Source organism: Tetrao urogallus (genome assembly GCF_951394365.1).
Source record: "Tetrao urogallus genome assembly, chromosome: 20".
Taxonomy (NCBI): Eukaryota; Metazoa; Chordata; class Aves; order Galliformes; family Phasianidae; genus Tetrao; species Tetrao urogallus.
In genome coordinates, this window is record NC_136833.1 from 6,674,158 (window position 1) to 6,689,700 (window position 15,543).

Here is a 15,543-nt window from a genome sequence, read left to right on the forward strand (position 1 = left end):
CCTCGCACGTCCCGTCCCCAGCGCTACCCTCCCTGTGCCTATGTGAACAGATACAGCCGGCTCGATGGGAGCGCTCAGCAATGACCACTATGCAGTTCCGCAGCTGTATTTTTATGTTTGTAATTTACGTGGTGCCTCCGAGGGGGATAACCTGACCAGGGAGACTGAGTGCAGTTCACCCTCTACTGTTAACAGGTTGCGTGAGCGCTGGTGACCGTGCTGTGCTTCCTTGCCAGCTCAGGTGCTGACTGTGGAAGTCCCACCTGCTGGGGGTGTTTCCCCAGTTGTGCTGCTCATGTCAAGTCCTCGGATCTTTATTTTAATTAATGTTATTGTTTTTTAATGATTGATAGGAGTTATAGTTTAGTGTCTGGTTTTTTTGGGTTGTTCATACTTGACAGCACTTTGGTAATACTCTAATTATTCCATCAATTGTTTGATGCAGCTAGTATTCTCTGATGGGAAAAAGTCTTAGCCCAGTTGCTGGTGTGAAACCTGATCTGTGTTCCAGGCTCTGAGGGACACGACTGTGCTGACGGCAAACAGATCACACCTGGCCATATTTTTGGCCTCAGAATGAGAGCCCTACTCACTAAAACAGAGAACTTTAGGGAAAGGGCTGCCTGAAGTTTTAGAACAGCAGTTTTATCGCCTTTAAGTCACTTTGTTCTATAGTGCATACTAACTTGTGCAGCTGAACACATCGGGTTTGATTTCTCGTTATTGAAATGCAGAAGGCAGATATGCCCCAGCAGTCATGGCTGCTCTGCTCTAAAGCCACTGAGGGCCATGGAAACACAGGACCTTTTTTATTTACTTTCAGTTACTTCAAGTGCTCACCTCGCCCAGAGGCCAGTTTGCTGGAAGTGGTGGATTCAGCTCCTGTAAGGCAGCTGAACCATCAAAGCCAGCCACAAAGCTTGGTGAAGCACCAGTGAGCTCTGACGGGGTCTGTGCAATGCCCACATTTGGCTCATTATCTTGGCATTTCCAAGATGAATCTGAACAGTTAAAGCTAGTCTGAAGGATCTTTTTTACTATCACCATTCAGCTTTGCTGCATCTGCCTTGGTCATGATCCAGCTAACACACGTAGCCACCTCCTGCCATTTAGGCAGGCTTTGGCTCTCCTTTTAGTCCTTCCCTTCACTATTATCTTTGGCTGTGTTCCTTCCTTTAATCATGGCTAGAAACAAGTAGAGTTTCACCTGCACATCTGGCAGAGTTGCAAAGTGGTTGCAAGCCACATTTATCCTTACAACAAAGAATTAAATCCCTCCCCTCATGCAGGCTGAAAAAGAACCAAACTCTTAACAGCACAGAGCAGAGACAGAGCCAGTCCCAGGACACTGCCTGCGTGTGACAGCACTGCAGAGTGGCACTCACTACTGCTACCTTTCATATGCCACTTACGAGCCAGAAGTCCACAGACAGACAGGTTGTTTCCTTTGTGTGAATGCGCTACCGAGTTATTAGCCATTGATAACTGTGGCCTGGGTCACCACGGCATTGAGGCACACAAAGTGCCTTCCTGGATCTGAGCCAAAGCCATTTCAAGGAAAAATACAAACAGGACACCCTCTCACCCCTCCTCAGAAAAAGCTCTGAACATTACTATAAAAATGTGAAGTGAAAATAGCAGAGGACCCTTCTGTAGAGTGTAGCTGTGGACCCTCCGCTATCACTCTTTACTGCTCTGATGTACATAGGATGGATGTGTTTTCCTCACGTTGCTCGGATTTTGTATTTGCCATAACTTTGTTATTTACATACAGAATGCTTAATCTACCACCTACACAAGCTGGCTCAGCCTGTGTGCAGTTGTTTTGTGCAGCGTTGTGTTCACATGGTGTGTCATACAAATCCACACTACCTGGAGAGGAGGCCAGCCTCAGAGCAGGACCAGCAGTCACAGAACTGGTTCCTGAGAGATCCAAGACCTGCTTCAAACATCTTCAGAAATCCCAAGAATAGCTTAATGAAACTGAAGTCAGCACAGGCTTCTTACCATTTATTATGTATCAGTGCAAAGCTGCTAATTAAGTCATACTTGATTACAGCACAAGAATAAGCCTACCAGCCACAATGGACATTTGACAGCCACGTAGACAAGAAAAATGCTGGCTATGCAGCCAGGAGGTACATAGAAATCACATGTGCATGTGATCTGAGTCCTTCATCCTTCATCCTCTTCCTCAGCCAGTAAGATGCTTGTGAGCTGCTCCTCAGAGACAGTCAGCTCCTGACAGGCTCCCATGGCCTGGCTGAGGTAGACAGCAAGTATATGTTTGCACTGCAAATAACAGCATGGAAAAGTTAACAGCAAGAGCAACACAGAAATGTCATGCTATACCTGGAAGCCACAGCAAACCACCCAGACCAGAATGCACCTAATGAAGTTCTCAGCTTGCAGGAACACGGCTCCCTCTTGTCACACCAAGCCCTGGCACAGCCTGCAGCCCCAGTTTGCCCAGGTCAGCCTTCCTAGGCTCAGCGGGGAGAGATCAGCATGGCCATCTCCCCTGCTCCCCACGTTAAGGCAGACAGCTTACCAGAAGGCTCTCGCTCTTCTGCAGTACAGTGAAACCAAAAGCGGGACACGTGCAGAAGTGGCAGGAACTGTAGCAGGTGTAGAGTTTGCCTGAGCTTCCAAGAACCTGAAATAAATGCAGTCAGAGGGCAGGAGGAACTCAGGATGAGCGCTCAGTATCATCTGTCTGATCTCAGCCAGTATCTGCCCCAGTGTCCTCTCTCCCCAGAGACTCAGAGCACGCAGCAGGAAAGCAGGGGCCACAATACAAAAGGGGCTTCAAACACTGCAGAGATCCACACTGAGCTCGAAGCTCCTCAGCTTTCCATGCCTCTGTGCACTTCTCTCCCTGCAGAGAAACACTCCTGTACGTACACCCATGCTCCCAACAGACCTCAGATCCTGACTTGTCTGGGGGAAAAGGGCAGTGCCACAAAGCACTAAGCCCCATCCCAATTGCCTGGCTTCCCTCCAGCCAACCTCTTCCCTGTACTGGTAGACACTGGATGGTCAAAGATGACCAAAACTCTTTGTCACAAATTCACATGGGTGAACTCAGGGCCACTGATGACAGTGGGACTGAGGGCGAGCGGCAGTAAGCACTTGCACTGAGGCTTTTTCTAACAAGCTCCAGGAACTGGAGGCTGCTGTTCTGTTCCAGAACAGCTGCAGCCGCTGGAATCCAGATTTGTCTGAATAAACAGAGCCCAAGTCTCCAGAGAAGAAGCCTCCCTGCTTCATCTCTGGTTTGGGAACAGCACTGCCTCGTTTTACCACGTGCAGCTCCTCCACAGGGCTGGTGCTGAGGCATATTCCCTCCATACCTTAAATGCAAAGATTAAATTAATGAAGGAAAAAGCGCAGTTCTGCAGAGTTTTGCTCTCCTTCAGGAGGTATCAAACATTCTTACATCACTCCAGAAGAACATCATCCCTCACACTGTGTTTGCAAAAGGAGCCTTCCCCCATCCCCTGCATTTCACTGCAGCCCTGGCCCTGCAGGTGTTGTCTGCAGGTTGGAGCTCTCCCACAGAAATGCCTTTGCCTCCTGTCCCTCATCACTCCTGGCAGATCATGACATGAGATCCACACCATTATTTCAGGGGAAATCAGGCTTTTTACAGAGCCTGGCCTTTACCCTGGGCCTTTCTTATACTCCAGGCTAAGTTTGTTTCACTTGTAATAACTTTATCATCTCCTTCGATTTTTGTTTTTCCAAGATGAAGTGTTCTGATGTTGCTTTTTCTTCAGAAGTGTTTTCCTTCGGAGGGGGGAATCACAGACTGCCAGATTTGGGCTGAGCTTAGAGATCCCCCATTCTGATCTAGATGGCAAGAATACAGCTTCTGCCTAATAAGGCAGGAATCTAATCTCCAAAAAAACAAGAGGAAAAAGGTGCTGTTTCTGTTCAGCTGTGGTCAAGTCAGGCACTGAGGGACTTTCTTCGCCCTGAGATGCTGTGAGATTTCCTCCTGTGCTCTCAACTCCAGGTGCCTGCTGGATGCAGAGAGAGGAAAAACCACCTCAGAGGTGCCCCTGCCTGTGTGTGGGGATGCAGGAGAGCCAGCTCTGCCCCTGTGGCAGCTAGTGCTGCCCTCACTGTACTGCTAGGCAGCACCACATTCTGTGCCACGACCTGCTGCTCTAATCCTGATGATAGGGCAGGCTGCCACAGAATTCTAGGAAATCAATTTTCAAAGACATATTTAAGAAGAAAGCAGGATGTGAGCAACGGAAGTGATGGCTGGCAGCAGGGCAAGAGCACAGATTCTCTCCCTGCTGCCTTCACTCCTGCAGATCACAGCTTTTTCACAATTCAGGCAGAGCCAACGTGTGCCCCAACTGCTGCTCACCCCGTAACGTCCAGCATGCTCCAACACCAGCCAGCAGCAGCTGCTCTGCAGCAGGTCAGCCGTATCCTGACCAGGAATACACAGGGCTGGCTCTAGCCTGCAGTGTAGGCAGATACTATACAAGCTCTTCTAGGAGGATTACCAACTGTGAAGTAACAGCCTTTGAATACCCAGTCAGTGCCATCCCCATATTAAGTAGCAAGAGCTACTTTTTTTTTTTAATGCCTGGGCATTGAAAGACAAATCAATTTTCACTCGACTGAGGGCTTTTTCTACTCCCATCTCAGTTCCTAAGGGCAAAAGCTGTCTACACTACAAACTACAAGCAGTCTTTAAGCTTGTCTGAGCAGAGGCATTTTCCCCTGAAGCAGTGCCCGAGATGTGCTGGGTGATATGGAACACAAATAGCATTTTAGTCTGTGAAGTATCAAGATCTCAGATTTGGCTATGAGGACCCGGAGGAGTTTCACAACAGCACCAACCTTATGGCCACAACAAACAGAGTTCCCCGGATCCAGCTGCCAGTAAAGGCACATTCCAGCTCAACCACATCTGGGTGCAGCCAGGAGGGCAGAGCTTTCAGGGCAGAGAGATGGATGTGTGCAGGCAGTCACAGACGTCCCCCAGCCCCCACTGCACTGGGCATGCTTCTCTGCAGAGGGAGAAGTGCACGCAGCTGGGATCTGCACCACACACAGACACGAGCTGAGGGCCAATGACATTACCCAGCCACCATGTATCCCACTCAGAGCTTCAGTTTCTACAGCCCCAACCTGCACTCCTGTCAGAGCTCCAGCTAGTGGCCTTGGGGAAGGCTCTGCTCTGTTTCTGCATCTCAGACAGATGTGCTGAGGAAGAATTTTGCAATGGGACCGGCCTCATGCCTCCAGAGAAAATAGCTTTTCAAATTCTTCTCTAAATGAACTCATCAGAGTGGCCTTAATCAGCAGGGTGAAGAGCAATGCTGCTCTGAAGCAGCACAGCTGTGGGCAGGGAGCATTTCCTGCAGGCCATGGATCAGCCCGGAGGATGCAGACACACACCTGGCTGATGCTGGACACCCACACCATAACCACAGTGCCAGGCTGAAGGCCAGGCTTGTCTTGCTTTAGCTCCAGGTGACCGGCCCTGATCAACCTGCCCAAGGGCTCCTCCTCTGCTAGGGAACCTCCACCTGCAGAGGCAGGAGGACAGCACTTCTCTCACTGGCTCTTTTTTAGCATGCATCAGTTAGGCTCCTGCTGCAGTACACGCTGCTTGAGGCAGCACACGTTAAGAACAGCCCTGTCCAGAGCAGAACAGGCTGTCAGGGCAGTATGTGGCACATCAAAACCCTCTCACCATGCTCCTCTGATCTCCCCCATCTCAAGGGGCTTCCTCCATCCAGGAATGAGTATTAAGCTTCTTGAGATTAAGATAACTCTGTCACGATGCAGAAAAGCCAAGGGTATGTGAGCATACATTCAGGCTCCTCGAGATGACCAGAGGCCCTAAGTGGTTCCCTTTGTCCTCCACACAAAAAGGGGGAAGTGATGACTGCACATCCCTGCCTGCCACACTCTTACTTTAGCCCATGAGGCCTGACAAAGCTCTGCAGAGAGAATGTGACCATTTTCTGCTCAGTGACATATTCAACTGAGAAACAGTAAAAAAAGAACAACCTTTAAGCATTCAATTACTGAGGCAGCTGCTTGTTAGGCTTTACCAAAAACCCACAGGCAAGCCCTCATCTCAGATTAAAGCCTGTGTTCTTGAATCCTGTGTGTTTATGAATCATGCTTCTTTAGAGGAGCAGATGTCCTCTCCAAGCTCCCAGAAGAGATGAAGATTCCATGTGCAAAGTAAGCAAAGCAAGCTCTGAACACATGAGAAATATTTGTTTCATTACCCAGGCCCAGTTTCCCAGCAAAGGTTTAAAGAAGTGCCAATGACTTTTCCTTCAGCTGAGAAGCCCCAGCTGCCCTCCAGTCCTGTGCTGTACAAGGAGCTTCATCTTCAGGATGAAGATGAGCTCTTCTGTCTATACTGCCATTTCATGAAGATGCTTCTGTGATTCACAGACTTGACTACAGTGAACCAGTGAACCAGAATAAAAGCCACAGGCTTGGCCTTCACTGCTTCCTTCCAGGCAGCAAGGATCCTATTGGAGGTCACTGGTATCAGAGACACTGAGGATTTGGAGTGCAACGAGAAAAGAAATGCAGTGACTGCAGATAACACTTCATTGTGTGCAGTTCGTCAGGAGGAAGAACTGCCTTTGCTGGATAGGATGAAAATAATGCAGCAAAATCAGCAGATCCTGGAAAACCTCCCTCTGACCCTAAAGCTCACAAACAAATCAGAAACCATCTCTAGCCAGGAGCTGTAAAGGAAACTGTAGGGCAACATGCTGTTCTCATTCCATCCCGTGGCTACTGCTCTCCAGTAGCTCTTGAGGGTTTGTAAGGCAGACACTGACTCTGTGTTTGTCTGATTAGTCAGTAGTTGAGTAAAATGTCAGCTGGAAACATCAGCAAGTGAAACTCGGGAGAAAGACAGTGTGCTTACCTGATAGGCAGTCCTTCCACTCGGGGACACGACTCGGGTGACAGAACGGTGATCCACCAAATCCAAAGCTGGGACAGCAGATGGGCCAAATATGAACTTCAGCCTGAAAGAAAGAGTGTCTCTGTTTATGTCATGCCACAAAAGGAGATCACCTGAGCTAGTTTAATCCACAGGACTTAGCCCTGTAGAGGCCTGTAGCCAAAGGGTCCCTTTGCATCCCCAAATCCCACCAGTTACAGCTCCACTATCCACCAAACAACGTGTCCATTTGCCATTCTCAGCTTTGCTGGCTTTCACCACTGACTGCCAACCCTGCCTCTGAGACAGCCCAGATGACAGCCCTGTTCCTGGAAGACACATCTCTGCAAATCCCAATGCAGATTTAATTACAAGGCATTTTTAGGATTTTTTTTTTCCCCCATGGAACATGCAGTGGTTCCTGTCCTGAACCAAATGAGACAAAGTGCATCAGAGACACAGCAGTGAGATTTGTACCTCAGCCTCTGACTGTGAGGCAGCGTTAGCCATGTAGGTGAGAAGAACATCTGATAAGCTGCATGTCAAACCCAGACAGCTGTACCTCTAGCCTATTGTCCAGACAGCTCATGAGCCTGAAATTATTGTAGAGCTGCACATCCAGCTGCTCTGAGAGCATTCCAAAGAGCGCAGGGGCAGCTGAGATAATCCTTACAGACCTTTTATTCACTGAGGAAAAAAATGTGCAGTCTAGATTAGCTGCAAAGGTAACCAACAAGAGAATCAGCAGCCATGAAACAATGGTACAAAACATGAGCAGGAGAAAGGAGAGGAACACTTCAAACAGTGCCAAAGAGCTGAGGCACAGCCGTCCCAGCAGCGTGACTGACCTATGAGGCTGAGTCAACCTCACTGCTGACAAGCCAAGCAGACAGACTGATTCCAGGAAGAGCAAAACTTCACTTGTACAAAGTCGAGGCACAAGGACTGGCCCCACTTGAAGGGCTGAGCAGCGATGGGTGGGGGAACGTCAACGTAAGACATTCCTTAGCGATTAGGTTTGGGAATAGAAGGGGGCTGAGTTCAATGAGTTTCAGTAACTCAGTTTGAGGGAATTCTTTTTTCACGTATATAATTTGATCAGTCTAACAGGAAATAAGCAAGGGGAATGCCTGAAGGAAACTGAAGTTCTTTAGATATTTGGAAGAGATTCAGAAGTGAAATCAGAACACTTCAGATCCCTTGGTTACAGAAAACTGATGGGAATTCAGCTGCCAAGAGTTACCACCCCAGTGTTACTAAACTTAACGAGGGAATTTCTCTTAACTTTTATGACAAGAAGGAAGCAAAAAGTTGAGAGTTGTCAAATGTAATCCCACGCTTCAAAAGCCACTGTGGTCCAGAAGGCCTCAGCACACACCTCCCCAAAGGCAGACCTTTCACAACTGTTATATTAAGTAACCTCACACCCAAAATTAGTAAGGCCTGAAGAGTTCCTGGTGATCTCCTCCCCTGGCTAACCTACAGCAGGCAGGAACACAAAGTTAAATAGGATTTGAAAGAAAAGCTTTTCTCACTGTAGTGGTGCCTTCTCTCTACCTCTGTCACCAATCAGTGAGGACTGGAACAGAGTTCTTGGGTCTGCCTGGGTACGACTTATTCACCAGCTTCAATCAGTGCACGGGTGTTGAAGCCGACCTAAGAATTCCTACAGAGGAAACCTCTCAAGGCAATCTTCAAAGTAACAATTCCCTGGTACAGAGGGATGGAAAGTTCAACTTTCCCTTTCCATCACACATATGTATGACTCAAACACAGGAGGGGATGGCAGGAAGCTGCTGTGCTCACAGTGATAGGAACGTAGAGGAGATACATTGCTCCAGTGGCATGAATCACCAAAATAGCCTGCTGCCACAGAAAACTCATGACGGATCTGAAGGTGGACTCAGAGGTCAGGTTAAACATCCTGGATTTCTGCATGTTTTATCCACCCAAATCAGTGCACATCATCACAGGAAATTCAGAGATACATTTCACAAATGTGGAAAAACCCTTGAGATATCCTTATTCCTGCTATAGGCAATGAACACTCAGCAACTCTGCAGGAGAAGCATTACACAGGGAAAAAGAGCAGCGCTGCACTGACAACGGGTTACCAGCTGTCCTTTGGCAGAACTTGGACAAGAAGCAAAGCAAAAGATACTCACCCCAGCAGCAGGTCATCGGGCACTGAAACAAAAAGGGTGATTTTGTTAGTGTGAGCCACTGCAAGAAACTTCATCCCAGGGAAGAGAGGCTCTCCCTGATCTGCCCCCAGGGGCCTCACCGTGTGCAGCCCTTCCAGCCCTGAGCCTCCCATGTCCTCCTCTGAGACCAGACCCACAGCAGCACTGCCTCTTCCCAAAGCACATGTAATAAACCCCACATCTCCCTCTGCCACTTTAAGAAGCTGGTTAAAAATACGTACATTGTTTTCCCTGAAGCTCTCTTGGCATCAGTCGAGAACTCTGTGGCATTCTAACTTTAAGTGTGTTGTTCTTTTCCCAGCATGGTCTTTGAGGGCCCTGCTAGTTTATAGCTCTTATTACAGTGCACAGAAACATAACATTCTCGTGTATTGGAACTTCTTGTTAAGATGGAAAACTGCACTTAAGAAAAGCAGTCTGTATAATCAATGGATATCAAGATGCTACAATCACAATATAAACAAGAGAGCTAGGCAAAGTGGACTATGATAACATGAGAGAATAAACGGAAGGCTTACCCTTATGCTGGGCTCACCACAAAACACCAGAAGGAGGGATCTCCAGACGAGACCCTTCCCCACTGCAGCCAGCTCTTAAACAGGTCTAGGAGGAGCCAGGCTCCACCCCTTCCTGCAGCACAGGTGAATTGCCTTCAGCTGTGCTCCTCTGGCTGGCTCATGGCTCGCCTCAGGTGATCAATCAGAGGTTCAGGCCGTGACTCAGCAGTTCCCATACACAGTCTCTTTTAGCTAGCAGCTTACACTGATCAGCCAATCTGCTATTTCTGTTATCACCAGCAGGACACAGTGTACATCTCAGTACTCTGCTACAAGACTATCAGTCTCCTAACTTTTAAAGCCCTTTCTTCCAACAATTCAAAATATTTTCTCTGACTTCATGCTGTTGGTTTGACTTTTCCAACTTTCTTCTGATTTTATTCTCTGAAGAGGCTGACCAGCTTCCTCCCGTGGTCACATCCCAGCACACAGCTTTGGGTGCTGTAGGGAAAAGTGGACTTTGAAAGGAACTCTGACTTTTTCCTTGTTTACAGAGGGATTTATGAACTTCTTTAAAAAGTCACATGCATGTTTTGGATCTCCTCTAACCTGACAAGAGCCACACAAGTACAACAAAAAGCAGTTGAGGTGGCCACCCTGTTTTGATATGAAGTCTTTGTTCCTTCTGCACTCCAATGCAGCACTCAGCCAGACTTCCCTGATCATTTATTTGGTCAGTTTCAGCACAGTTAAAAGCACTCCTTGCACAGACACTTTCCTTAGGACTTTTTTAGCGACAAAGACTAATATTCTTTCAGCACAGACCACAGAACTGTGTCAGTAATCCAGAATGCAAGGAAGGTAACAGTTCTGAACTGGCTGCTGGAACGGACCAAGGTTGGCTTGTGCCTTCTTCCTTTAAGCAATAGGAAAGCAGCTCTTTGCCACGCGATGGCCGACGCTGTACCCTCTGCTGGTCACTGATGAAACACAATCAAGTTTAGGAAGATTTCCCTTTCAACTCTGGTTTTGAGTCCATAAAAAGGAGCACCGTGTAGGCATGACAAAAAGCCCCACAGAAGCATGGAAACGGTCATCCCTCACACACAACCACCCGCACTGCCAGCTCTGGGCAGGCAGAATTTCCCTAAGTGCCGTGTTGGAAAGCATCCAACCATGTGTTATTTTTTTTAAAGGGGTGCTGCTCCTCATTATCTCTACTTCAGAGCCCTTTGTGTTGATTCCAGGCAGGGACGCAAAGGCTGGGAACAGCCCAAATAACAGCGAGGACCACAGCTGTGTGACGGCACGCAAAGGGCGCAGATGAGGGCAGGGCACCGACGCTGCTACGGAGGCTGTGCCAGCACCCGGGCAGCAGGGACGGCTCTGCTGCTCCTTACGTACCGTGGGAGGTCTCCCGAAAAGCCTTCCTGATCTCCTTCAGAAGCTCTTCTGCCACCGCCGGCAAGGTGCCGTCCATCCCACAGCGCTGCCCAGCGGACTGGGGGCGAGACAGAGGAGATCAGGAGGCGGTGGGAAGCCATTAAGGTCATTTTGTCACGGCAGCGCTTCGTCCCAGCCCGACACGAGGCCAAGGAAAAGGCATCCGACCGAACCCGAGCTGCGCTCCGGGCGCCTCTCGGCACCAAGGGCTTCGCGAGGCGCGGGGTCTTTCAGGCGGGCCTTTCGGACGCCGCACGCATAAACGCACCGCGGGGGGAGAGCGGAGGGGGCAGGAAGAGGCCCAGGCCCGGGGCGGCCCCGGGGAGCCCGGGGGTCTCTGGGGAGCGCCGGCAGCTGCCAGATCCCGGCAGCGGGAACCGAGCCGGAGCCATTCGGGGCCGGGGCCTACCTGCGGCCGCGTTGCCATGGCAACGGAGCGCGCCGCTCCAGTGACGCGGGGACTCCCGTCACGTGACGAGGGCGAGCTCTTAAAGGGCCCGCGCCCCGGGAAGATGCTGGCGGCGGCGCTGCCGCGGGCTCTGTGTCGCTCGGCCTGGCGCTGCCCTGCGGGGCTCGCGCGACCCCGGCCCGCCTGGCACGGCAGGGCCCGGCAGGAGCGGGGCGGCAATGACGGCAATGGCGGCAATGGCGGCAATGGCGGCAATGGCGGCGGCGCGGGGTTCGCCAGGTGGCGGTGGGCTCGGCCGGGCGGGGCTGCGCTGGCCTTCCTTGGAGGTGAGGCGCGGCGGGCCGCGGGCGGGCTGGGCCGGACCGGGCCAGGCGGCGGTCACCTCCGGCCCGCAGCTTTCTCCATCTTTCCCAGGGACGACGGCGAGGAGGACGGCGAGGACGCCATTATTCTCCTACTGCAGAAGGCCAAGGTGAGGCTCCGAGCGCGGCGGAAATGGCGGCCGTGCGGTGACAGCTTTCTCCCGCCGGGTGGGCCCGGAGCCCCGCAGGGGAGGGCCGGGTAAAGGGGTTCCGCCTCTCCGTGCCGCTCTCTGCCCGCAGCTCAGCTCCATGAAGGGCGAACTGGATGAGGCCGATCGACTGCTGCATCGAGCGCTGCGCCTGGCGCAGCAGGCCGACAACAGGAGGGCCATCATCTACACGTACAGCACGGTAACCAGCCGGGGCGGCGAGCCGTGGGAGCCCGGAACCGCTGCGGAGCTCCAGCGCTGTCTGTCTTTTCCAGATGGCAAACGTGGCCTTCATGCAGGGACAGCTGGACAACGTGAGTGGGTCTGGCGGCCGCTGGTTTTCCTGCCGGATGGGCCGACAGCTGAGAGCTGGGATCTGTAAAGCAGAACATTCAGCCTGCGGTCTCGCGGTGCTGCTGAAAACAAAGCTTTCCCAGCTGGGCGTTGGGCTCCAACATCCAAGGGAAGGATTCTTTCTTACTATTGAACGCCACAATCCTCGGCCCGAGGAGAACCTAGGAAAGCACTGCAGAGCCCCAGCTGGGATAAGTTTGTGGGCACCGTGGGGGTCCTGACCAGCGGGCGGTTGCACCAGACTCTGGTTGGCCTTTGACTTCTTACCACTCTTGATAATAATTGTGGCAATATGAATGCCAGAGTTTGAGGCAGATTCCTCCCAGCAGTTTTCCGTTGTAGGGATGTGTTGTCCTCACCCTCCAGTGATTCTTCAACATTCTCATTTCAGGCAGAAAAGCTCTACAAAGCAACGATGAGCTACTTGCTTGCAGGAGACACGAAGGAGGTGGGTTCTTTTGGTGAAGGCTTTTCACTGGGAGCATGAAGTGCTGTGCTCAATTCTTTGGTCTGTTTGGTGCGATGCTCTGCCTCTACTGGTACCTGGCAGCAGTAGCTGTGAGCCTGCCAGCTTTTCAGGAATGTCCTTTAATGGAAAGCTGCTCTGGAAACAGGATGGGCACATTGAAGGACTTAAGTTTGTTTTCTGGCAAAGTAACGGTTCTCCTGGGAAGGTGCAGGAGGAGTAACAGTTGCGTTGTGTGTCCTGGCAGGATGACAATGCAATCCTTGAGATGTCCCTCAAGCTGGCCAGTATCTATGCTGCTCAGAAACAGTGAGTTCCCTGCTAAAGGCATGTTTTGCTTTAATCTCAGCTTCACAGTGATAATGGTGGCCAAGCAGAGGTTTGTGCCTCTAAGAACAGAGTGCCTAAGGAAGCTTTGATATGATAAGATACCATCATATGAAAGTTCTGACAGATTTGCCTGCTCACCATCGTGCAGCAGCGATTGCTGTAACAACCTGCCCAGCTTAGGGCAGAAGCAGCCATAGAGGCCACAGTGCTCTAGCCTTAAATCCCCACCTCGCAACACGTGCTTTTGAATGTAGCTGGTGTTTGGTGATTTGTAGTTTCTTTTTTTCACAAAAGAGAGAGCACTGGGGGGGCAGCTTCTGTGGGCTTTTTTTCTTTTTTTTTTATGGGTCTCCTTCCTCCCTCTTGGGTCCCTTTGCACATTGGGTGCGCACCATAATCCAGGAGCATTGAAGGCAAGAATGGAGGGGTAAAGTCTTATAGGATAAGGAAAGGATTCACATCCATCCTTCTAGGGATGGAAGAAGCCTTGCACTGCTGAGCTGTTGTACATTGCAGGCACAAATTAGCCCTGGCTGGCTATGAGTTCTGCATCCTGACCTTAGAGGAGAAGATTGCCAAGCAAAAGGACTTGCCTGAGGATGTCTTGCCAGGTGAGAGTGCCTCAACTGCCAAAGGCTTTTTTCATTATCTTTTCCCTGTTTCTCTGTCCTTGCCTAAGCACCATCTTCATGCCGGTCCATTGTCTTCATGCTGCTTGGTTTTCCAGCTCTCATAGGAGGAGGTGAACTCAAGCTTCATGTTGCAGTGTTCACTTCCACTTGCTCTCTATTTGCAGCTGAAGAAAAAGCCAACACTCGTCTCTTGCTGGGGATGAGCCTGGACTCCTACGCTCGCTATCTGCTAGACATTAACCAGCTCTCAGTGGCCCAGAAAATGTACGAGAAGGCTCTGCAGATATCAAGTGAAGTTCAGGGAGAGACTCATCCACAGGTAATGTGTACAATGGGAGTCAGACTAGTAAGGAAGGAAAGGCACAACAGCTGTGAGGGATTGAACGGGGGAGGGCAGTAGCCTTAAAAGCAGCTTTGCTGGCAGTGAATATAGACAGCACTGTTCTGCTGGTAACAGGGAGCACGTGTCACGTTATACAGGTATAACATTAACATATAACATATAACATAATATACAGGTACTTCCTTACCAAAAGCTTCTCTGGGAAGCACTTTTATTAGCGTAACATATGAATGGGGAGCTGCTGTAGGCTCAAAGTTCTACACAAGTTTTGCTCTGAGGATTCCTTTCCTGTCCTGCTGCAGACTGTGGTCCTCATGAATGACTTAGCAACTGTGCTGGATGCTCAAGGGCACTATGATGAGGCATACTCTCATGTGAAGAGGGCAGCTGAGCTGGCAAAGGAGACACAACACCCTGAGGAGCACATGGTGCTGAATAACCTGGCAGCAATTCTGATGCACAAAAGTAAGTGAATGAATGTCCAGTGTCTGTCACTTTTGTGCATTCCTGTTTTTAGTTTAATTCGTGGGCCTGCTGACTTGGGGTAAGGCAATTTGTGTTGCATTCAAACCAGAGTCAGCTGCTGGAAGGTCTGGTCCAAGGTGAACCAGAATGTCACCCACAGGGACCTCGTTTGCCTTGTCCTGTACACAGTAGCTGTTCCAAAAGGACAGAAGGCATTTGTGATTTGTTTCAGAGACCTTGATGCTGAAGCAGTGCCTTGACATGTCATTATAGTTGCTATCTGGCTTCCCCAGTTGGTGGCAGATACTGAATGTTTTCCAAATCACCCCAGTTCTATAAGTGTTCCAGGTGCTCCTTTACTTGCCCTCTGCATGTGGGGGATGTGGTTGGTTAGAGCCACTTTTTTTTTCTCTTCTCACAGAAGACTTTCTGCAAGCAAAACAAGTGTATAAAGCAGCTCTGAAACAGGCAGAACAGAAGGGAGATGCTGATTCTGTCCGGCACATCCAGGAAGAATTAGCTGAACTGGCCAAGAGGAGAAAAGGCTCTCAGTGAGTTTGGCCAAAGAGTCCAACAGCAGCAATGGTGGGTGAATACAGGCAGCCTGGGACTAGTTTGGTACAATTCTCCAAAGGAGAAGCAACTGGGAACTTAAGGAGAGCTTAATAAGAAGGGCTGTTATTGCCTAACTGTTAAGCCCAAAATAAAGTTCTGAAATCTTAATAGTATTTGAATTTGTGGTGTAATCTATGGGTATAATAACGTAATATACAGGATCTTTGTGCTAGTGAGTGCAGTTTGCCAGCAGACTGCAAGTCCAGCCTGTTACTGATACCTGCAGTTAGTCAAGGAGCAGCCATTTGCTATTCCTGACTTTTCACAGTATTCAGTTTCAAAACATGTCTGTCCTAAAGCCATGTTGTGAAAAACAGAACAGCCTGCC

General features: G+C 50.0%; 2 protein-coding genes across 2 annotated transcripts; one reads left to right on the plus strand and one right to left on the minus strand.

Moving 5' to 3' along the window:
- Positions 1-2,175: 2,175 nt before the first annotated feature.
- Positions 2,176-11,127, minus strand: ZSWIM7 (zinc finger SWIM-type containing 7; the record flags this gene model as incomplete). The annotated part of the gene is made up of 4 exons (XM_079545220.1): positions 2,176-2,292; positions 2,552-2,656; positions 6,929-7,049; positions 11,048-11,127. The coding sequence occupies 4 exons, from the start codon at positions 11,125-11,127 to the stop codon at positions 2,176-2,178; spliced, it is 423 nt and encodes a 140-aa protein (XP_079401346.1).
- A 475-nt stretch (positions 11,128-11,602) lies between these two features.
- On the plus strand, positions 11,603-15,155 carry TTC19 (tetratricopeptide repeat domain 19; the record flags this gene model as incomplete). The annotated part of the gene is made up of 10 exons (XM_079545309.1): positions 11,603-11,825; positions 11,895-11,971; positions 12,102-12,212; positions 12,286-12,324; positions 12,756-12,812; positions 13,078-13,139; positions 13,677-13,771; positions 13,957-14,111; positions 14,438-14,600; positions 15,022-15,155. 10 exons carry the CDS (start codon positions 11,603-11,605, stop codon positions 15,153-15,155), a joined length of 1,116 nt encoding a protein of 371 aa, XP_079401435.1.
- Between the last annotated feature and the right edge of the window lie 388 nt (positions 15,156-15,543).